Genomic DNA, 24,076 nt, shown 5'->3' on the forward strand with positions numbered 1-24,076 from the left:
ATTGTCCGTGAATACACGACATGCTTCCATGCTCACCTTATGATTCTTGTGGCAACTAACAGTTCAGTGCACAGAAGAAGCATCCAGTAAATGGTGACTGATGTATTAGCACTGGAAGGCCTTGGAATTATGTCTACCATTATCATCTCTTCCTGAATCTCAGCAAAGCAGAGAACAGCACTGAAACTGTGATTTGGGCACTTGGGTTCTAGAGTTTAACTTCCAACTTCATGTTCATATAAGATGCTTTCTACATATTATAACTGTGACAAGGTCACAGTAAGCCTGGGTCTGGTTTTTGGTATGCTGAGATAAGGGAGGAGAGTACTAATTAATATTTCAGGAGTCTTTAAAGAGCAATATTTGTGGATTCAGATGCAAACTCCTCTTTTGGACATTGTTTTACACTGTAGTAATATTGAAATTGTAGCAGATTTTAAGGCATTAGTGATCAGTTTAAATAAAGCATGTGGTGCCTATTTAATCTGTGTTCCAAGCATTTGTAGGACTTTTCTGCTGTGAATAGTCTGGTGATGATTTTTCCTCCTTCCTTTCATTCCATTCCTAAGGTTTGCCTCATTCCAAAATCAGCACATGGGACCAATCCCGCAAGTGCTCACATGGCAGGCATGAAGATTCAGCCTGTGGAGGTGGATAAATACGGGAATATTGACACAGCTCACCTCGAGGCCATGGTACCCATCTTCCACTAAACAGATGGGGGAAGTCTGGGTTGGGAAGAGGTGGTGGGGAGAAGGGACTAGATGGTTTATATCAACCTTATCTTTCTTTGCATTCTAATTAAAAGACTGCAGTTCCTCCTCTGAATGGGTCTGGGGAAAATGGAGTAATATCAGAAAACCTAACCGTCTCTATCAGAAAAATAGAAAGCAACAGTCACATTTTTGGTCCATAATAAAACCGAACATAGTCTGCTTCTTTCACTAACCGGGAGAAGGTCCTTTAAACTGAAATCCCATCCTCTTAATGCATATGTAAGAAACTGAATGAATTATTCATGGTCATAGTAAGGATACTCCTTGCAGGGCCTGCCTGCCTTCTCCTTCCTGCCCAACCTTCCCTCCCTTCCCCCATTAATAATCAAACTAGCAGTCACAGTTATTCTCAATCTTTGTGTTGGGAATTAAAACATAAATGTAGATTTTTGCAAATGTGTGTGACTGTCCCAGCCGTTACCTGCTGAATTTCGGGCAGCATTCCACCTCCTTCCTACAACACCAACCCCCACTCCCAACCTCCCAACCTCCAGGAAGAGGTTGCCTAGCAACTGTATCTGCTTTCCACTGGTGGACTGGAGGCTGCATCTTAAGAGGGAAGGAAATCAGTTGAATAGCAATGTGATTTTGTCAGGATTACTAGGCATGGAGACTGAGAACTTCATGCAACTGCCTTCAAAGGAAGCTGAAAACACACAGCACTGCTCATGTCTCCCATCCATGCCCACCCTTCCAGAGCCGCACAAAGTTTTTACCAACAGATATTCTGGGGCAGTAGTTGTAATTACTGAGTTTCCCCAATATAGGATATGACCTTTAAAAGATATTTTTTTTCATTTCCACATGAGCGTGCTCTGACTCACTGGCCAAAACAACAGGAATGTGCCTTTTATATATGTTTGCTTTCTGTGAAAAGGAAACATGAGGGAGATTTCTTTTTATCAGAGCAGAACACTCCTTATGGGAATTCTAATTTCAACAGAATGAGAGGGAAATGGAATAGGGGTGGATATGGCAAGATGAGCAGAGAGAGATTAGCTGTGAGAACAGACATGTCTGCAACCAGAAAGATCTGAAATAATTATTCAGATGACTAAAACCAAAGGAAAACTTTGGGGAGTTGAGCCTAAAATACCCAAAAATCTTCCTAATAGTCTTTTAGGTCTTTATCATGGAGACCTAGCCTGAAGGCATTTTGTTATTTCTTTGGAATTACTTAAGAGTAATGGCTGTGAATTGTTAGTGCCATCATACTTTGAGGGAATTCCAGACATGAAAAGTCCAAGACTTAATCTTTCCTAATCCTGTAAAGTAAAAAGAAAGGATTTGGCCAATAAACATTTCCTCCTTTGTCTACCTCTGCTCTTTTCTATCCCACAGGTGGATAAACACAAGGAGAACCTAGCAGCAATCATGATTACATACCCATCCACCAATGGAGTGTTTGAAGAGAACATTGGTGATGTGTGTGACCTGATCCACCAACACGGAGGACAGGTCTATCTAGACGGGGCAAATATGAATGCACAGGTAGGCAACACAAGAGGGACTCCCTGGGAAAATGGTTAAGTCAGAAGATGATTTTTTCCTCTGACTTCTGGACAGTTGTTTTACAACATATTAACTGAATTCAGAACTGTGGTTGGCTTTCTTTATTACCACTTTCAAGCAAAGTACTGCACTTTGACTGAGATTAGATTTGAAGGGGGCGATAGTGGAGGTTGGGGAAGAGGTAAAGAGATTGACAAGATGCAGGGAATGAACTGAATGTCCTTAGTTCGTCAGAGGTTGTGATCTCTCTTGGGGTGCTACCAGTAAGAAGGTCACTTGACTCCCTTTCTAAGGGAGTTCAGACCCAAATTCTGGCCACTGTGGATGTTCATGTCCCACAATATCCCATGACAATGAACAAGCCATTAATCTGGCTTCAACTTTTTCAGTGTAAAGTGACTGAATAATTCTGTTCCTGAAGGGCCAATCCGGATTCCTGATTACTTGTGTGTGTGTGTGTGTGTGTGTGTGTGTGTGTGAGAGAGAGAGAGAGAGAGAGAGAGAGAGAGAGAGAGAGAGAGGGAGGGAGGGAGGGAGGAGGGAGAGGGTTGTGTAATGTGCACCCCTGAACAAATACTGTAGGGGACATGAGCAGAGGATGTCATCATCTTTCAGAGTTTTCTTAACTTCTTGGTCATTGTTTGTTGATGTGGTTGTGGTTGTGGGTTGGTTTTGTTTTTTGTGTTTGTTTTTGGTTTTGGTTTGTTTTACTTTACCATTTCAAATTCTTTGTTTTTCTTTACTTCTGTCTGATTCCCTCTGTCAGTGTGGTCCAGGGATTTTCTATCGCTTCAATAGCATTAATGCACTCTTCATCTTTGGCCACATTGAAAATTAGCCCTAATGCCAAAGTGGCAGGAAGGCCTGTTGAATGTTGTAGCTGGTAATACGGTGGTCTCAGGAAAACCATCAGCCTCCCTTCCTTTCCTTTGGCTCAGCATCCTCTCAGGTGGCCTTCCATCCCCTTCCACCGCTGTACCTAAAGTACATGATACTCAAAGCCAACCATGCAGGGGGAGCTAATATTGCTAGGGTGAAAGTAATCTCTTTCTGCAGCAAGGAGGTAATTCCCTTTCTTTTGCTCAGGGTGCTTCCTCTCCCTCTTGTGGTGGAAAATTAGGAATTGACTGTATATTCCCATCTGTATTTTAAAATCTAAATTAGGCTAAACGGTCAGTGGCTGTTTCCATAGAAACCATAAGCCAGGCTGCCTATGGGATGTGAGGTTTTGACTGCAGAACTTGGCCATTATTGAGAACATTCTGTGAACAGCTCTGCCTACCTTTCCTCTAAAGGGAGAGGCCACAGTCAGGAGCACGGCCACCTTTCCAGACCACCCTTTCAACTCTTGACTTTTGATTTTGGCTCTTTCCCTGTGTGGTAGGTGGGAATCTGTCGTCCTGGAGATTTTGGGTCTGATGTCTCACACCTAAATCTTCACAAGACCTTCTGCATTCCCCACGGAGGAGGCGGCCCTGGCATGGGGCCCATCGGCGTGTGAGTTCTGGGCTGCTTGTTTCAGGAAGGTTTTAGAGATTAAGAATGAAAGAATGGCCCCCAATTCACTGTTCCTCTCATCAGGGTCTTCAAGTGTCATGGACACCTTCATATCTAGTGTGACTGGAGGGACTGGGAGAGAAGCAGTGAGAAGGATGACTTAGGGAATGTCCAAAGAGGAGCATAAGTAGATTTTATTAACCACAGTGCTCGATTGGCCACACTAAGCTCCCAGTCATACATAGACAGGGCAGGCTTGTGAGCAGAGCAATGAATAGGGAGTTTACTGGGGCATTATGGATCTGAACTGAAATATTAGCACCTGCAAGTGTCTCTTAGACTTTAATTTAGATTTCCAAGAAGGTTTTCTTTATTCATTTTTTTAAAAAAGAAATCCGCTGATGGTTACATTGAACATGAATTATCTATCAACAATGAAAGGAACTCAGAGGAGAAAAGTGCTTGCCAGGGGCTGGGGAGCAGGGGGGTGGGTAGGGAGAGGTTGGTAAAGGGCACAAACTTTATAAGATGTGTAACCTGTACAACACGGTGATTATGGACAACACTATACTGTATATTTGAAATTTGCTAAGAGAGTAGAACTTAAGTGTTCTCAACAAAGAAAGAAAAAGAAAGAAGTGAATTGCATGTAAAGTGTTAAACACTTTGCAGCCTGGATTCTTATTACATCTGAGATAAGTAAGGAGGAAACAGACCTTATTACTAGAAATAATTAGATGAAGTCAGAATAACACTAAAGGAATGTCTCCTAGCTGTTGATAACTTTTTATACTGTGAAGTTGAATCACCTTGTGAAAATGATGCTGAGCAGCCATTTTCTGAGTTTCTTCAGTTTTCCAAAAATGGACCAAGGGGCCCAGTCTTCAGCTTGCTGGGAACCTGGCCTCTTGCTTTTTCATGTTTTTTCTTTTTGATTATTATTTATAACAAGTGGGGGCACCTCAGTACCTCCACTGTAGGGGAGGTGGGGGAGTGATGTTCATGTGCTGGCCCTCTGATGTGTAGACCCATGGGGCTCCCTCTCAGCAGCACCCTCTATCCCTTAGATTCCTCAGGAAAGAATGTGGGGCGTGGGGTGTGGGGCTGGGAGGTCCCCACATCCTGGTGAATCCGTGGCTTACAAGCTCTTTCATGGCTGTCTAATTCTGCCAAATCCCCTGCTGTAGTTCTTGGGTGAACCACTGGGACACTGATGGCTGGTGAAGAGGAGGAAGGAAGGAATCCTTCCTGAACATCTGTTTCTTAGCAGGTGTTAGGTCCTTTCCACTCTGAGTTTCTCTACTAGAAATAGCGCTTTCTGAGAGGGCTCAGCTCTTGCCTGTTTTGCCTGTTTGGTTGGTCTGGATTTTTTTTATATCTGCTGAATTTGTGTTTAAAAATAACAGGAAGAAGCATCTTGCCCCTTTCCTGCCCAGTCATCCCATCATCTCAGTAAAGCCAAGTGAGGATGACCAACCTGTGGGTACTGTTAGCGCAGCCCCATGGGGCTCCAGTTCCATCTTGCCCATTTCGTGGGCCTATATTAAGGTGAGGCCTATGACTGTGTTAGGCGGGCGGGGGATGTGATATGTGGGTGGGAAACTACGACTGCAGACTTTCTCCTTGACTTAAAAATGAAGAAATCCAGGGGCGCCTGGATGGCTCAGTTGGTTAAGCGTCTGACTCTTGGTTTCAGCTCAGGTCATGATCTTGCGGTCATGAGATTGAGCCCCGCATGGGGCTCTGTGCTCAGCTCAGAGTCGGCTACAGATTCTCTCTCCCTCTGCCCCTCCCCCGCCTCAAATAAATAAAATCTTAAAAAAAAAAAAAGAAATCTGTGATCTGAGATGTGATTCAGTGAAGATTGCTGACTTGGGTGGAAGAAACCTTCTTAAAGAGATCAGATAAATTTTATTTAATCTCTTCTTCATGGTGCTATTTCCTTTGGGTTCTCATAGTGGGTTTAACATCACAGAAACTGACATGCTAGATATATTTTTCCAGACCAAGTTAAGTTCCATGAGTCATGTGGATGTTCTGGCTATGTCATTTTAGTTTCCTGTAGGATTTGTATAGCCACTTGCAAGTGAAGAACAGTGCACATACTAATTACACTTGGTTGAAATCCTGGGATAAATTTTTAGGAATAAATCTCACATTGCTTTATATTTCTTAGGAACCTGGAAGATAAGATAAAAAATAGCAGAAATTTGCTTATGTGGTAGTTTCCCAAAGCTCTGCCCTTTACTGTAGAACTGTAATTCTCTGGGGTAATTAGACTTTGTTAGAGAACAGCTTTCCTTTCTTTGTGTTTATCCAAAAAACTCTAGAGCCAGAGTTTATTTTATACAACTCTTGTTCAAACGGGCCTGCCCACCTCCTGGGTTGACAAGACTGTGCATTGGATAGGAACACTTGTTCAGCAGCTAATTAGGGCATCTTCCCAAACTGGCTTCCCTCCTTAAAGGAAGGGTGGCTTCTGGTGAAACAAGACTCCAAAACTCAGCTATGCAAGTCATACTGGATGGCTCTCTGGGGCTGGCTGTTATTCTTAAACAGGGTGGCATTTATGCTTCTTAATGAAAATTTTCTGGGTAGCTGGAACAACAGTTCTGTACCTCAGAGACTAAAACCTCCTTTTAAAAATGATAGTTGCGTTGTTTTACAAATAGTAACAACAAAACAATCATAATAAAGGTCTGCTTCTTTGCAAACAGAATCTTATTCCCAGGTTCCTTTTGGTCCCTAGATCCTGTAAACCTGGATTATTTGTTATGGATATATTTGGGTTAGAGATTATTTCCCACATACAGAAAATAAATGCTCCAAAGCTGGTTTGGCCATATGCCAGGAATACCAGACAGAACCTCAGTAATAAATGAAATAAATAAAATAGGTTTTAAACTACCTTGACCCCTCTCTTTATTTCAGGCTGTTGTTACTTGCCACTTGCTCTAGAACTACCTTCTTTCCCTGCTTCAGTCCATCTTGGACACTCTCTATAGTATTGCAGGATTCCCTCTAAGACCCCAAATTATCTTCTGGTTTCCTTTTGCCTTTACTGCTCAGTCTTTCTAGCCTACACAGAATCCTTAGGGGATTCTTCCCAAAACGCACATGCCTAGGCCCCATCCCAGAGAGAATCAAATTCAGCATATGAGAGGTAGGGATTGGGCCATCAGACTTTCCAAGTGAGTCCGATGCATGAGTTGAGAGCCATTGGCTGCCTGAACCAAATCCAAGTTCTTCATAGCAAAGGTTTGAGGCTTATAAGAGGTCGTCACAGCTCACCAGCCTCTACAGTAACCCCCAACTGCAACCCTGTGCCTTCACTTCTACACCTTGGTTTTTTTTATTCTTATCACCTGGAGCTCCTTCCCCTTTCTTTTTGCCTCTCCAAATTCTACCCATTTTTAGATTTCCATTCAAGTTCTAGCTCTTACTCTGGTAATCCTTCTTTGTCCAGCTTGGCAAGATGTGTCCTCTCCTTTCTTTGGACGTTGGTGTCCCTGTTTTATTTGATGCTTTCTCATTTGATTTATATTAGTTATGTATTTGATATATACCAAGCCTCCATCATACATGAAGTATTCTGGGAGGAATGTCAACAATAAAATTGGTGCAATCTTGATTTTAAGCTCTTTGCTGGTGATAATGTTCACCCTGTATAACCACAGGGATTTAGAAAATACCAGAAAGGGATAATATCAACCCTGGCCGTTGTTAAACATATAAATGACCCTGACTATGGACAACTGTAAGACAAACCATACAAAATTGATTCAGTGGGGATTTTGGTCAAGATTGCACGAGATTTCTGGCAATTATCAAGACATCTCAGATTCACAGTAAACAAACAAAAGCTCTCCCAAATCCGTGTAATCCAAGATTCTTTTTCCTCTTTATTTTTTCTTTTTTTTAATTTAAATTCAATTAACATATAATATATTATTTGTTTCAGGGTACAGATCTGTGATTCATCAGTCTTATATAATACCCAGTGCTCATTGCAGCACATACCCTCCCTAGTGTCCATCACCCAGTTACCCCATCCCCCTCCCCTCCAGCAACCTTCAGTTTATTTCATGTGATTAAGAGTCTCTTATTCTTTTTCCTCTTTAGGTAACACAATTATCAGCAGTCAATTTTGTCCTGTTGCAAGCTTTGTTATTTTGTTCCTTGTTACTTTTATGTTACTACTTTGTTATTTTTATAAGAAATATTAAAGTTATGTTCCAAGGAGAAAACCAAAATTTATTTGAGGCTTAGAGAAGACTGGCAGACCTCCTTGTTGGGATTTTATACCCATCTGTAATCCAGAGTGATAGTGGGTTGACTCTCTTTGTAGGTGGGATTTATTTGGGGGTGTCTTTGGTTAGTGTCCATTGGGTTTACCTATTCTGTGGTTGATGACTCTTTTTCTCTCTGTTGCAGATGATGGGAGGCAAGGGCCTTAAACAGGCCACAGAAATTGCTATATTAAATGCCAACTACATGGCCAAGCGATTAGAAAAACACTACAGAGTCCTTTTCCGGGGTGCAAGAGGCAAGTATCAACCTTAGTTTACCATCATCTTGGTTTTTTCTTGACCAAGTTTGACCTAGTAGATGTGGTTTTCTGCAGTGGGTAGGAAACTTCTGTTTCTTAGCATATACCAGAGAAAAGCATAGATTTTTTTGGAAATAACTTCTATTTAGTGAACAGTTTAGGAGTATCACTATTTGGAAGGCTGTGTGATGCAGTTAGTGTACACAGCCCAGGTCAACAAGGAGCCACACCACTGAGAGATGTATACATAAATATCGTGAGCTCATTACCTCCCAAAGTGCTATGGGAATGCCTCTAGAAGAGGAGTAATTCAGACTGGGCAGAATAATTGGGAGAGCCTTCTGGGAGGAGCCCTTTGAGATGAGCCTGGAAGGGAGAGGAGCAACCTCAGTAAACAGAGACTGCAGCAAGCCAGAATTGTCTAGGTGGTGGGAGGCTTTGGGGGGTTGATGGATGGGATAGGAGGAAGGGGAGCAGATAAGAATGAAGTTGGAGAGGCAGCTTGGAGCCTTGAAGGTCTCAGAAGGCTCTCATCTTTACTCTTGAGCCAGATGACAGCCATGGAAGGTTTTTTGAGCAGGGGAATGACAGGATTAAGAGAATGGTAAAGTCATTAAGAAAATGGCAGGGGATGAACATCCTATTAGAAGTAGAATCAATAGGACTTAGTTACTGATTATTTGAGTGTGAAGAGCGATTCTAGGTAAGCCTCTTATGCTGATAATAGAGGTGCAATTGTGGGAATAATAGAAGGGGGGACACAGTCACCCTGGAAGTGATGGGAGGGGACGGAGCCAGACAGATTTGCAGAAATTTGGCTTTGGGCACAGAATCTAGGAGCAGTCTCTTCGAAATGGTGAAACCCAAGAAAAGAGTTTTGAGAAACTAGAGCAAAACCCCTCAAGCAGATGGCTACATTAACAGGGATGAGCAGAAAAGGGGTACCTGATGAGGGCAGGCTCCATGTCTGAGGCAGCTTTAGAGCCTCTGCAGCATTTGTCACAGTGCCTCTCCGGAGAAAAGCCCCTGCTTGCCCTGTCTGTCTCTGTTCTGGCCTCATCTGATCCCTGTACCCTCCTTTCCCTGGCACAGAGAACTACTCCTTCCTTTGCTCCCTCCACTACTGAGGATTTCTCCCACTCGGTTTCTTGTCTGGCTCTGTCCGTCAGACCTTGAGCAGCGTAAAGACTGTGCCTGCTTCCATGCTCCAGCACCCATACCTGTCAATCACTCCTGGCCCACCATAAATGTACACGGTGTTGCACAACCGGGAGAGACAGACTGGTCTTACGACGGGAGTCTTAAACAAAACAACAAAACAAAACAAAACAAAACCTGCCTTTAACAATTAGGAACACTTTGGTCACCTTTGAAAGAATTAGGGCAAAAATGATAGGGGAGATGCCAAATGGAAATGAGCTGAGAAGTGGACTGAGGGTGGGGAAAAGAAGGGAGAGGCATTCATGGTTTGGGCGCGTTTCGTAGTGAAGGCAGTGGGACAGGTGGGGGCTGCTCCAATAGGATGCCGTTTTGTTTTGAAATAAGAAAAGAACATGATACTCACCTGCCAGAGAAAAGGAGTTGAAGAGGGGAGAGTGAAGCTACAATAGAGGGAGTAATAGGTCGCGAACAAAGTCATCCTGGAGGTGATGGGAGGAGACACGCAGCAAGTTGGCTGTGGGCACGGAGTCACAGACAGGGACAGATGGGGACTTGGAGCTTGGAGCAGAGAGTTAGCAGTCAGTAAGCAGCATGGGCCGAAAGAATGAGGTCTCTCTTGGGCTCTTTGTTTCTCCAGCTCAGGCGGAGTATATATCTACATCTGTGATCTTTAATTTAAAGGCTGGTCTTGCCTTAAAAATAGGTATCCAAAGGATTAGTTCTGTAGTTTGAAAATAGAAAAGAGCTAAATAACTAGTAGGTCTGGTTAGGAATGCTCCCCAGAGATTAGGAAAGAAACTTGTGGGCAATATGTCTCTAAGCAGCACAATAAAATGCTTCTGAGGTGGGTATTAAAGAATCTACAAGAGCTACTAATTAATTCATTCAAATATAGCTCCTGCCCTGTGAAATGCATTCTGCTTATGTATCGGCCTTTAGGATTAGTTTAAATACTTGTTTTGTCTGATTATGTAAGTAATTTTTATATGCCCAACATGGAAAATTTGGAAAATAAAAACCATGAGGAAGGAAACATAAATGATCCATGGTTTCATCAAGCAGACATAATCACTATTAATATTTTGCTGTATTTCTTCTTATCTTACATTTAGACCATGATATCATAATACAAATACAGTTTGTGTCCTGTTTTTTAACTTTATCTTATATTGTGATCATTTCCCCTTGTCATTAAATGTTATTTGAAAGTAGCTACATTGATTCTATTATATGGATATACCAGGATTTAGGTAATTGTGTTTTCCTCCTAGTTGTTTGCTTTGCATTTGCTACAACGAATATCTTTTTTATTTAGATTTTTAAAAAACATTTCTGATTATTTCCTGAGGTTAGAGCTGTAGAAGAGAAATTATTATTTCAGAGTATGAATGCATTTAGGCTCTTGGTATGTGTGGCCTGGTTGTCCCCACAGAGACTTTGTAACAGTTTATTTCATGCTAATAGCGTATGAAGTGACCATCACACCAGGGCCTAGTGAACACCAAGTGTCAGGCTGAAAAAACAACACCAACCAAAAACAAAGTATCTTTGCCATTCTGTGGTTGAAAAATGATTTTTTTGCTTTAATTGACGAGGTTTAGGGTTTTTTTCTGTTTATTTTTTTAAGGTATTTGAAATTTACTTATGATTAACTTTATTTGAAAACATTGAGACAGAATTCACATACCATACAAATGACCTACTTTAAATGTACAATTCACTGATTTTTAGTGTGTTCACACAGTTGTGCAATCTGAAGTTTAGTTTTTAAAGCAAGAATGTGTGTGATCGGGACTGCATGTGGGGTATGGTGGCGGTCTAGCAGAGAGGAAACTGAACAAGCAAGCCTACTCAGGTGCGTACCATGTGCTTAGCATTTGAGTGACTGCTTTAAGCAGAGACTGTCTCACACTCCTAGGGGATTTGCAGCACAGAATGATAGATGCAATTTCCATTTGTTTTGACATTTTATCCCAGAATCAAATAATAAATTGTATTTCTCATCCCACGCAGAGATATACTGGTGATTACAGACTTTATTACCCAATCCCAAAGTTCATGAAATTAAAAAACTGTCTCATGTTTGGTCTGGTAAACACATTCATTATATAATTTGAAGCTGAGTATTCTAGGGCCTAAAAAAGAATTATCACTGTACCTCCTGAGGGCCCAAAATAGAAATGTTCTTAATAAACGCATTGTAGTCCAAGATGTCTAATGGCAATATTAAAAGACCATTATTCATCTTAATCATATTTACTAGTTCTATATAAGACTTTGGAATTACAGATGACTACGAGGCAATAATTTTAATGAACTCCAGGCTTCCCTTTATGAACCATTTCTTCTGAGAGATTTGAAAATAACAGCTAAACCACTGAGGCTTATGGTTTTGTGAAGCAAGGAAGTGACAGGCAAGAATTGGGATGGGGGAAAAGCAGTAGTATTTCAGATGAGGAAAGAAAGGAATTACCTCAGGTAAAATGGCACCTTTTGTTTGTTTGTTTTAATTATAAATTCTTATTTATTGAAAGACATCCAGTTGAGAATTTTTTTTTAAGATGGTACCTTTTTTAAAGGAGGAATTAAAAAAAATTCACAGATGTCTACTCTTGGCAGGCTAAGCTCACTGTTTGATCTAAATGGAGTTTCTGTCAGCGGAGTAGGCAACTTTATTAGTATCCCAATGTTTTATTTATGTTTTAATTTCTTAAATGCCTATTCCTTTTTGACCTTAGACAAACCTAATGCTGCCTGGAAATTCCTATTCCTGAATTGGTTTCCCAGTTGCCTTTATGGGTAGACATGGGCCTCAGGGGATGGGCCTTCACATCCCAGGCCAGGAAGTGACCCTCCTGAGGCCAGAGGCCCCACCCACCCGACCTCATTTCCAGGGAAACCTTCAGTTTTGATTCTATTAGTAATGGTCCCTGGATTGCAACTGAAAAGCTTGACCAAACCCTGATTGCTCACCTAAGCATTATAGAATAATTAGCCAGTGAGTTCCGTTTATCTCTAGGCAATCACTCTGAGGATGCGGAGCGGGAGGGAAGATGTTCCAAGCTTAGAGCCAAGCCACTTTTATTTTGCTTTTCCATCATGCCACCATCCCCTCCTTGTTCCTTTGACTTGGTATCTTTTCAGACTCTCCACTATAGTCATGGTTAGGCCCAGCAGGAACGTCTACTCAGAGGAAATTAAAACTTGTGCTGATCAGTTTATATAATTTCTACTTCAAATTTTCCTGACTCACCATATGCCATAGAAGGTTTTCTATCTTTTCTCCTTAAAAAGTGTAAACAAAGACGAACATCTTGGCATCTGGCCTCTAACAGCCACCAAGTTTCCATTTCACCCCTTTCAGGGCTCAAGTACAGAAAGAATATGTTGAAATTCCACCGTTTCCATTTGAACACGTTAGGATATGGATTTAGAAAATAACATCTGAACCTCATTTTGAAAATGGAGCTCTTCCCAAACCGCCTGGCTGTGGTGGGGGCCCTGCAGACGCAGGCTTTGTGTTAGCAGTGCTGGGCTGGGCTCTGCGTGACTGAACTTCTCCTTGGAAGACTGCCCTCTGTCTGCCAGCAAGAGTGACTCCTTTCCTCCATCATGTGTCCCTCCTCCCCTCCTGCCCACTGAGCATCCTTCAGAGCAGTGAGCTTCATTAGCCTTCTTTCTTCTGTCACCGTCACAGTGCTGGGGTGGCAGCCAGAGGCTCAGAGAAGAAAGGTCAAAGGTTGAGGCTGGGCTACCAAAATGGGGTAGGGACAATTGTGTATTTAGGATTCCTAGACTTAAATGGTCTCACCATTCCTCCTTCCCCCCCTTCCCCCCCCCCCGCCCAATATTCCAACTTGTCGTTCCTTTTAGGTACCTTTCCCCCTGACTACCTAGCTATGAATACAACTTTCTCCTTTTGAATCCCACTTCTTACAAATTTAATCCCCATCACTGTTAGAAAGAATATTTAAAAAATATTCAGTGACAGTATATTTAAAGCTTCAGGTTCTCATACTTTCATTTTCTAACAAAACCAGTCCTTTCTTATCTATTCATTACATAAGAAGCAGAGCAGTTCCGGACAATCTCAGGGGCTATTAATGACTGGAGCTATTCTTCTTAGGCTTGAGGAATTATGTCTGCTCCACGTATCTGTAAGTAGAGTCATTGTTAGCTGAGAGTCAGGAAAGTAGGTTAAGAAGAAGGAGTACCTTATTATCTCATGAGCAGATACTTTCTTGGAAGGAAACTCATCAGTTGTGTGGGCCATGGAATTTGGAAGCCCCCAGAAATGTTCTATTTATGAAAATGCTGACTGAGTTGATGATTTGTTCCTGCTGATGGGTGGGGGATCAAACAGCTCATGCTGGGGAGCTAGATAGCAGCCTGGGCCGGGGGAGGCTGTCAGTTTACAAACTAGAGCAAAGAGAACGGACTCCCAGGGCCTTTGGCTTCTTCAGCTTCTTGCCATTTGTGGTGTGGTGTTTGACAGCTCCGATTTCTAATTCTCAGCTTGAAGCCTGAAACCAAAACCTCAAGAGCCCCTTTGAAGAATCACATACAATTATGTATGAGCCTTACAGGTCTAGGTTTACTATATATTTACACACACACAGGAGGAAGTTATTTGATCCTGGGGGCGGAGTTGCTGAAAACAGTATCAGTGGATCTTTAGCTCTAGAAATATTTTGTAATAAAAGGGTCAGGCCTGTGATGACATGTTTAACTGTTGGAAGATTTTATAACCTCAGAGTAGAAAAAACCTCATCCCCAGGAAATCTCCAGGCAAATAGTTCAGCAGTGCATTGGCACCAAAGTCCCACCTCCCATCAGCCTCTTGGCTCCGGGGTGTGTTGTGACATATTGGCCTGACGTGTTAAAAACATTTTTAATTTTACAATTATCTTTATAGTTATACTTATTAATAAAGTAGACGAGGTCTTTGTTGCCAGCTATAAACTTACCAAGTGATCATGGCTTCTTGGTACTCGTTGATATGTGATTTAAGCTGATTTATTTGTTCATTTGTTTGGGTAAAACAAGCTGATGCTAATCTTGAGCTGAAAAAATTTTCCAGGTTATGTGGCTCATGAATTTATTTTGGATACAAGACCCTTCAAAAAGTCTGCAAATATTGAGGCTGTGGATGTGGCCAAGAGGCTTCAGGATTATGGTGAGTGACCTTGTGGGAGAACTGCTTTTAGGGCAACTTAGGTTTTTGACATTCATGCAGCTTTCCATGCTGGCTATGGGCCACTTCCTCAAGGCACAAACCAAATGTGCAGGCACCATAGTAAACTGATCCATAGGCTAAACGGTGAGCCCAGGGTTCTAGGCAAGCTTCAAAATGATAGAGAAAACGCTTGCCTTATGAGTGCATTGGTAATACCCTTCTAAAGATATTAAATCATATATCTTGAATCCATTGGCATCCTAGAAGTCTTTGTAGTTAATAGAATTAAAAACCCCAAAGAAAATGGTTGCTGTTTCCTGTGTTTCTTCATTTATTTTTTATATTTTTAATTAAGTTTTTAATTTTAATTCCATTTACAGTTAACACAAAGTATTTGTTAGTTTCAGGTGTGCAATATAGTGATTCAACACTTCATACATCACCCAGTGCTCATCATGATAAGTGTACTCTGTGATTCCCAGCACCTATTTCATGCATCCCCCCACCCACCTCCCCTCTGGTCACCATCAGTTTGTTCTCTGTAGTTAAGAGTCTGTTTCTTGGTTTGCCTCTCTCTCTGTTTTCCCCCTTTGTTCATTTGTTTTGTTTCTTAAATTCCACATACGGGAAAATCATATATTTGTCTTTCTCTGACTAATTTATTTTGCATAGCATTATACTCTCTAGCTCCATCTGTGTTGTTGCAAATCTCAAGATTTTATTCTTTTTTATGGCAGAATAATATGTCATATACAACATCTTCTTTATCCATTCATCAGTTGGTGGACATTTGGGCTCTTGCCATAATTTGGTTATTGTAGATAATGTTGCTCTAAACACTGGGGTGCAGGTATCCCTCTGAATCTGTATTTTTGTATCCTTTGGGTAAATACCTAGTAGTGCAATTGCTGGGCCGTAGGGTAGCTCTATTTTCAACTTTTTGAGGAACCTCCATACTTTGTCCAGAGTGGCTGCACCAGCTTGCATTCCCACCAACAGTGTAGGAGGGTTCCCCTTTCTCCACATCCCCGCCAACATCTGTCATTTCCTGACTTGTTAATTTTAGCCATTCTGACTGGTGTGAGGTGGTATCTCATTGAGGTTTTGATTTGGATTTCCCTGATGCCAAGCGATATTGAGCACTTTTTCATGTGTCTATTGACCATTTGGATGTCTTCTTTGGAGAAATGTCTGTTCATGTCTTCTGCCCACTTTTAATTGGATTATTTGGGTTTTGTGGGTTTTTGTTTGTTTTTTGGTGTTGTCTTGTCTATGTTTCTGATAAATTCTTACTACTGTTCCACTCTTGGTAAACAAAGGAGTCCATGAAGAGATCAATTGGTGTAATGGTGAAGGAAGTAGAGCAGGTAACCTGTAGAAGTGTTCAAGACCAATGGCATTTGAGTTTTATAAGCACCTCAGTCATGGCATAGCTATTTCAGCTGCTTCTATAGATGAAGGAATAGGCTTCCTTCACCTTAGGAAGAATTTCCTCCACCACAGGAATATGGTTTCATAAAGACAGTGCAGTTTTCCTGGAAGAATTTTGAAAGACACAGGCCCTTATGAATTAGTGGATGTTCATTCAGCACAGTCCTTATTGAAATACATGCTTTAATGACATTATCAATAATATCAAAGACGCTTCAATTCTCAGAAAGGCTAAGGTGGGGAGAACTTTGCCTTTCAGTGGGTGTGGAGTCCTATCTGAGTTTTAATAATTTGAATAACTTCTCTTAATAAGGAAAGTGAAAGCTTCAGTAATTTAATGACTGCATCATAATGGGAGTCCCACATGTGTGGCTCATTCCTCTCCTGGATGCATGATCTTATTAGGCAGAGTTATACTAAATGGGAAAGCCAGAGAAAGTTTTCATTAATGAAATTAGCAGTTACTCCCTCCAAATCTCTTGGTTGCTCCCGTGACCTGACTCGGCCTCCTGGCTAATGGCTGAGTGATGGAGATTCAGGTGGGCTCTAGCTTCGCTTCTGAGATGTGTTGTCCGCATCACATGTGTGGCAGCGGCAGCATTTGCAGGGAGGGAGAGGACGGGCTAGGAGGGAGTTGTAGTGCAAGTCACGACCCAGTATTTCCAAGTCTTGGTCTGTCTCCAAACTTGACATTATTTTGGTGTTTGATAGGGTGATTGCCACACTTGCCCCAAGTCTAGAATTGTACAGGTGCCTAGCACTTAGTAAGCACCTCAGAACTTACATGTTTAGTAAATGAGAGAATGGGGTGCCTGGCTGCCTGGCTGCGGAGCACGCGACTCTTGACCTCAGGGTCGTGAGTTCGAGCTCCACACTGGGTGTAGAGATTACTTAAATAAATACACTTGAAAAAAATGTGAGAGAATGAATGAATGAATGGCTAAGTAAAAACACACACACAAAAACAAAACAAAAACCACCCCCAAAAACCCCCAAAATAGCAATTGAGAATGACAACACAGATTCTTAATCACACCTACTGAATCAAAGTTTCCAGGGGAGAAGCCTCCTAACCTGTATATTTAACAAGCATCCCGCAGATGAGTCCTAACAGCCTGATGTGGGGCACACTGCCTTAGGGCAGAGGTTTCCAAACTTAGTGAGTGATAAGAGTCACAGGGAGAGTTTTTAAGACTCATAGCTTTCTGAGCCTTACTTTGGACTTCTGAATCAGGGTGAAGATCCAAGAATCTGTGTTCCTAAGACAACTGATGGTTTTAAGATATGGGAACCACTACAGCAGAATATGTTGGGCTGAATTTGCTCACACATGGAATTGAGGTTGGACTTAATGGGTAATGAGATTAGCTTGTTTTTTTTTTTTTTTTTTTAATATTCTTTTCTGGTTTGAGTGACATAGTTCTATGTATTTGTCAAAACTGTGCATTTTGCTCTATGTAAATTTTATCACAAATACATGTGAAGAGATATTGAATTCTAGTTAATAATATGCATGCTGAACTATTTAAGGGAGAAGTGTACTGATGACTGAAGCATACTTTGAAATGCATCAAAAATAAGATGGAAGGATGAATAGATATGTGATTAAGCAAACAGAGCATCATTGTAGAATCTAGGTGAACAGTGTATGGGTCTTCACTCTATAGTCTTTTCAATATACTGTTTGAAAATGTTTATAACATGTTGAGGAGACAATCCCTTAAAGCACACAGGCACGACCCTAAAGCACGCCATGTGATTTATGCAGATCAGAATTTGGGACCCATTTAAACTTAACTGACAGATATATCAATTTTGGGGCTGTTCGTCATCATTTCACAGTTTCATAGAAAAAGGGTAAGAAGTGGGAAAAGGTTGTTTTTGGCTTTTGTCCAGGAAATCTCTCTCAAGCATGTGTCATTTTACATATGAAAACTTTTGGAAACAGAAATACCTTCAGCCTGTATTCAGTGTAAAGACAAAAGGCTTTCCATGGTCAAGGCTCAGTTTCCTCCTCTATAAAATGGGGACAGTAACACTCACTTCAGGCTTATGGTTGCTATCTTGTTATTTAACTTGTGATAGGCTATGATATTTCAATTTCTCTTAATTGCAAGTAAAACACAAGCATTATAGATTCTAAAACAAAATCAAAGTGAAATAAAATCTTAGTCTCATACTTTGGTGATAACCCATGTTAAAATTTTAGTATTTATTCTTCAAAGTGTCTTCCTTCATAAGATATATATACATAAACACTTTGTCACATTTTTTTAAATAAAAATGGAATATCATTATTATGTAGCTTGCTTTTTTGATTTAATATTTTTTAATGTTTACCCAATTTAGCAAATATAAATTTACATACATTTGAAGTGTCTGTAAAACTTGCTTAACTGATCCTCTGTTGTTGGATGTTAGTTTATTTCCTAAGTTTTTCTTTTTTCTTGCATAAACAGTGCTGAGATGAATCCATATATATATGCAAATTATATACTAGGCACATTCATCCAGTGATTTCCTTGACACAACGGGGAGGGTCTCTTCTAAATTGGGGAGGTCAAGGTTAGTGACACAAGACCCCCTATCTGCTTTGCAGGTTTTCATGCCCCTACCATGTCCTGGCCGGTGGCAGGGACTCTCATGGTTGAGCCCACTGAGTCAGAAGACAAGGCAGAGCTGGATAGATTCTGTGATGCCATGATCAGCATTCGGCAGGAAATTGCTGACATCGAGGAGGGCCGCATTGACCCCAGGGTCAATCCACTGAAGGTGTGTAGGCGCTGGTACTCTATCCGAAATGTCCCATAGAGAAGACTGGGTATGGACAGGGTGCCAGCAACCCCTGAACTCCCATCAGAAGGTGAGATTATTCTTGCCTAGATTAAGACCATTCTTCTGAACAAATTCATTGCTTGCAAATTTAGATCTTCTTGAACAACATAGTAGCAGTTACTCAAGTATAAAGTGGATGTTTTGAGATATGTTTTAATTTTGTTTATGTAATTGTTTTGTCATTGTGGGAGGTATACCTCCCACGTGCACCCGACTGGTTGCCAAAGGAGGGAGCAGAGGCTAAGAGCTATCTATTTGGGGAGTCTTATTCTTATTCTATGTCTCTGTTTGATGCACTCTAGTGAGATTATTTACCTCACAAACTCTGGATAAAGACAAGTTCTTATATTGGAGTAGTTATCTCTTAGAACAACTAACTGGTACTTGGCCTTTTATAATGTTATGGCCTATTTTTGGAGAAAATCTGAAACATGTTTATTGTGAGCTCTAAGTCTCTCATTAGGTCCAGGCATTATTAAGCTGGGGGGGGGGGGGTCATGAATTGAAAATACTGTGAAGACTGTGGTTGCACTATTATGGCCCCAAGCCAGAGAACAAGTCTGAGATGCTTGGGGAAGCTCAGGCAAGTTCCAAGGTGCCCAGCTGAAGGTGGAGTACCCAGGCCAGTGACTGGCAGGAGAAGGCATCTTGCTTATTATTATTTCTCTTTTCTGTGGATACTGCTGATTCTTTAAGGATTTAGGCCATTTTTAAAAATGGCAATAGACATCTAAAGAACATAATACTAAGTTACAAAAACAAGTGGAGAATAATACAGGATGATAAGATTTTAAAATGTGCCCAACTATGCTATATGCTGTTTATGCATATATGCAGTAATAGTATAAAAACAATCAGCATGGTGAACACCAAATTCATGATAGTGGTTATCACCAGAGAGTAGGGTAAGAGATGAGATGGAGGGGATATATAGGCAGCTTCAGATGTATCTGCAACATTGTTTTATTCATTTTATTTGACACAGAGAAAGAGCCCAAGCAGGGAGAGGGGGCGGGCAGAGGGAAAAGCAGGCTCCCCTTGGAGCAACCCAGGACCCCAGGATCATGACCTGAGCCAAAGGCAGATGCTCATCCGACTGAGCCACCCAGGCACCCCTGTTTTATTTATTTATTTATTTTTAAGACTTCTTTATTTTGAGAGAGACAGTGAGCACAAGTTGGGGTGGGGAGGGGCAGAGGGAGAGGGAGAATCTCAAGCCGACTCCTGGCTAAGCATGGAGCCTGGCACAGGGCTCAGTCCCAGGACCCTGAGATCATGACCTGAGCCAAAACCATGAGTCGGACACTTAACTAATGGAGCCACCCAGGTGCCCCTCTGCGATGTTTATTTTAAAAGATTAAGCAAATATGACAAAATGTTGATTTATGTTGGTTGGGTGGTAGATGTTCTAATATATTACCATAACTTTCTGATATTTGAAATATTTCACAATAAAGTTTCCTATCAACATTTTCTCCCCCTTAAGTTGAAATTAAACAAAACAACCACGCTGTGTCCCTGGGCTTCCATCAGCTCACTGGCTGAACAAAGCACAGGAGGAGAAGGCAGTATTCTCTCTGATCCCTTTCCCATCTGTGTGTTTCAGATGTCTCCACATTCCCTGACCTGTGTCACATCCTCCCACTGGGATCGGCCTTATTCCAGAGAGGTGGCAGCTTTCCCACTTGTAAGTTCTCCTCTGAAGCTGCCTGTGCCGGGTAGTAGAGTGTTCATGTGCATATGAGGGGCCATCACCCATCTGATGGGGCTCCCGTCCTTGCAGCCTCATTATAGTAACTCTATGTGGGACGCTTTTTTTTTTTTTAAAGATTTTATTTATTTATTTGACAGAGACACAGCGAGAGAGGGAACACAAGCAGGGGGAGTGGGAGAGGGAGAAGCAGGCTTCCTGCTGAGCAGAGCGCCAATGTGGGGCTCGATCCCAGGACCCTGGGATCATGACCTGAGCCGAAGGCAGATGCTCCACCACTGAGCCACCCAGGCGCCCCGGGACACTTTTTTTTTAAATATAGATTTTATTTATTTATTTACTGGAGTGAGTGAGAAAGAGAGAGCTTTTGTGGGGGGTGGGGGGAGGAGCAGAGGGAGAGGTACAAGCAGCATGGAGTTCAATCTCATGACCCTGAGATCATGACCTGAGCTGAAATCAAGAGTTGGATGCTTAACCCATTGAGCCACCTAGGCACCCCTATGTGGGACACTTTCCTAAATAGGTCATGACAAGTGATGCAGAGCACAGGCTTTGGCTTTCAGGGCTCTGAGGTCAGAGTGTCAGCCATAGGCTTGGGAATCCACTGGGTACACAGTGGAGGAAGACCAAATAGGAGTCCCTGTCAAATTTCTACTGTTGCCCCAAATGCACCAAATACAGTCTTTGTTTCCTTTCTGAGTCTTACGTGAAAAAGGTACTCCATAGTCTGGCAGGGTGGAGACAAGAGTCAAAAGTTGGATTTGGGGGGACAATAATGAAGGGGTGGCTTATAACTTTTTTTTGTATTGGAATATAGTTGACACATAATGTTACATTAGTTTCAGGTATACCACATAGTGATTTGACAACTTGATACATTATGCTATGCTCACCACAAGTGTAGCTACCATCTGTCACCATAACAAATGCTATTACAATACATTGACTCTATTTCCTATGTGGTACCTTTTATCCCCCTGACTTACCCCTTCCATACTTGGAAGCCTGTATTTCCCATTCCCCTTTACCCATTTTGCCCATCCCCCACACTCTCCCCTCTGGCAACTATCAGTTCTCTGTATTTATGGGTCTGTTTCTTTTTTCTGTGTTTTTAGATCCATGTAAGTGAAATCATATGGTATTTGTCTTTCTCTGTTTGATGTATTTCACTTAGCATAATACTCTCTAGGTCCACCCATGTTGTCGTAAATGGCAAGATCTCATTCTTTTTCATGGCTGAGTGATAGTCCAGTGTATATGTGTGCACACACATGTGTGTATACATACATATACATACACATCTTTATCATCTGTTGGACACGGGTTACTTCCATATTTTGGCTACCATAAATAAAGCTGCAATAAAAAATAGGAGTGTCGGTTTTACCTTCTTCTACTTTAGGGCACTTATTGGGGTTAGGCTGTGGGATATCACTGCAGTCTCCTCTTTCCCCAAGAGAAATGTTTCAGAATACCCCAGAACATTTCCATCTTTTGTCCCTTGCAGCCCTTTGTGAAACCAGAGAACAAATTCTGGCCAACCATTGCCCGGATTGATGACATCTATGGAGACCAGCACCTGGTTTGTACCTGCCCACCCATGGACGTTTATGAGTCCCCATTTTCTGAACAGAAGAGGGCCTCTTCTTAGTCCTGTCTCCCTAAGTTCAAGCGACTGACTTGATGTCTTTCTCTGGAGCATTTGATGAGCAAGAACTATATAATTTCCCATCCCAGACTCAACTTGGGGTTTTATATACCGTGTATATTTTTGTAATCTCTGTCAAGGTAAATGTAAATACTATTAGCATAGTGAGTGGAAACTCGTTGGAAGACCAACATGCCTCAGTGCCTGCTTCCACATGTAGCAGTTGATGTTCCAGTTGCCTGGATTAGGAACCATTTAGTTTTTTTTCATAGAAAATTTTGGGTGTGCTAGGAACTTTTAACTTTCAATGTAGGAAGTTCAGAGACATTATAGAGGTTATATTGTAGACTCCGGTAGATTCTTGGTCCAAATAAGTCCTTGTGGACTGTGCTATCTGTGAGGAATCCCAGGGCAAATGTTTACATTTTCTATACATTGAAGAAAATTTTTCTCTAATTTGCCTAATCTGTAATAGCATTTCTGAGTGTTTTCCCTTTCCCATGTGTGTGGTTTCCTTTTATCTGCAATTATTAGTATTCTAATAAAAGCATTTCAATTTGAAGAATGCCTTCTTGGTCCATTTTTCATGCTTATTTCCACATAGCCTAAGTTCAGAGAGATTTGAAGGGCAATGAGAATACCCAACCCAATAGCCATTTTTACATTAATCAGTTTTGTCTAGCAGTTTTTCTCATTAGACACTAAGTCCAGAGATAATAAGCCAAGGTCTAGTGTTCCTCAGTCTTTCTGTTGTGCCTTCCTTTGTATGTAATCTTCATCCTCATAGTCTTAAGATGGCTCCTGCATATTGACATCACATAACCATTCTAGATAGGAAAAAGGGAGAAAAAACAAAGAAAAAAGGCAAATTCCATCCACATTGACTTCTTTTGAAATGCTTCCCAGAGACTCCACCCAGTAACTTCTGCTTGCTTTTGGCCAGAATTGTTTCACATTGCCACTTCTACCTGGGTATGTTAGTGCCCCAGAGGAAGTCAGGAGTTTGTTAGATAAATAAAAGGGGGGATATGGGTTTCAGGTAGGCAACTAGCCTGGCTGCCACAAAATAACTTTCCCCTAGATACAGCAAATGCTTCAGATTTTCTTCCCTGATTGTGAGCACTTGTTCGATTACTTGGTTCTTTGCATGGCAGCTTACTCAATCAGCCATTATTCAAGCTATTATGATAGTCAACTGAAGAAAGGTCTTAGTACTCTATTGAATGCTCTGCAAGCGGTTCACTTATTCTCACACTTCAAATGTTTGTAGAACAATTTATTTCAGCCTAACTAAGCAGTAGAGAAATGATGGGATCCATGTTTGTTTGTTTTTACATTATAATTAAATGGTTAATATTTATTGAGTTCTTCTCTGGGGTTAGGTACTATTCGAAGTGTTTAAAATGTACTATCTCATTGGAACCTCACAACAGTCCACTTTTACACAAGAGGGTATGGCGAGATGCCCAAGGTCACACAGCTGATTCAAGGGAGAACCTGAATTTGAACCCAGGCTGCAGAACTCCAGTGGCAGCTGGTCAAAACAGGTTACCACACTGCCACGGTCACTATATCCCTGGAGATCTGCCTCCCTGAGCTGGAAACCAGGCTCTCAACACAGACTAGCCCTCAGGGTATGGAATAGTCCCTTCGGAGGAAGGACAGCATATGGAAACAAATCATCAAAGGTGAACAGCAGCTCTTTTCTTTTCACTGTAAAGTATATCAGGGGCAAATGCAGGTGATTAAATATTCAAATTGTCCTTCACTATTAAGTTGC

General features: G+C 41.5%; 1 protein-coding gene across 3 annotated transcripts in view; it reads left to right on the top strand.

The window, feature by feature from the left end:
* Window positions 1-22,858, top strand: part of GLDC (glycine decarboxylase) — a 148,131-nt gene extending 125,273 nt beyond the window's left edge. For all 3 annotated transcript variants that reach the window (XM_034988007.1, XM_034988009.1, XM_034988008.1), the window contains 9 exons: window positions 570-695; window positions 2,118-2,267; window positions 3,673-3,785; window positions 5,192-5,333; window positions 8,220-8,331; window positions 14,576-14,671; window positions 18,702-18,874; window positions 20,544-20,624; window positions 22,156-22,858. In XM_034988007.1, coding sequence (XP_034843898.1) covers window positions 570-695; window positions 2,118-2,267; window positions 3,673-3,785; window positions 5,192-5,333; window positions 8,220-8,331; window positions 14,576-14,671; window positions 18,702-18,874; window positions 20,544-20,624; window positions 22,156-22,299 — 1,137 coding nt within the window. In that variant the 3' untranslated portion in view covers window positions 22,300-22,858. The remainder of the gene's footprint in view (window positions 1-569; window positions 696-2,117; window positions 2,268-3,672; window positions 3,786-5,191; window positions 5,334-8,219; window positions 8,332-14,575; window positions 14,672-18,701; window positions 18,875-20,543; window positions 20,625-22,155) is intronic.
* Window positions 22,859-24,076: the final 1,218 nt, after the last annotated feature.

This window comes from Mirounga leonina, unplaced genomic scaffold (genome assembly GCF_011800145.1).
Source record: "Mirounga leonina isolate KUSES-001 unplaced genomic scaffold, KU_Mleo_1.0 Mir_447, whole genome shotgun sequence".
Classification (NCBI taxonomy): Eukaryota; Metazoa; Chordata; class Mammalia; order Carnivora; family Phocidae; genus Mirounga; species Mirounga leonina.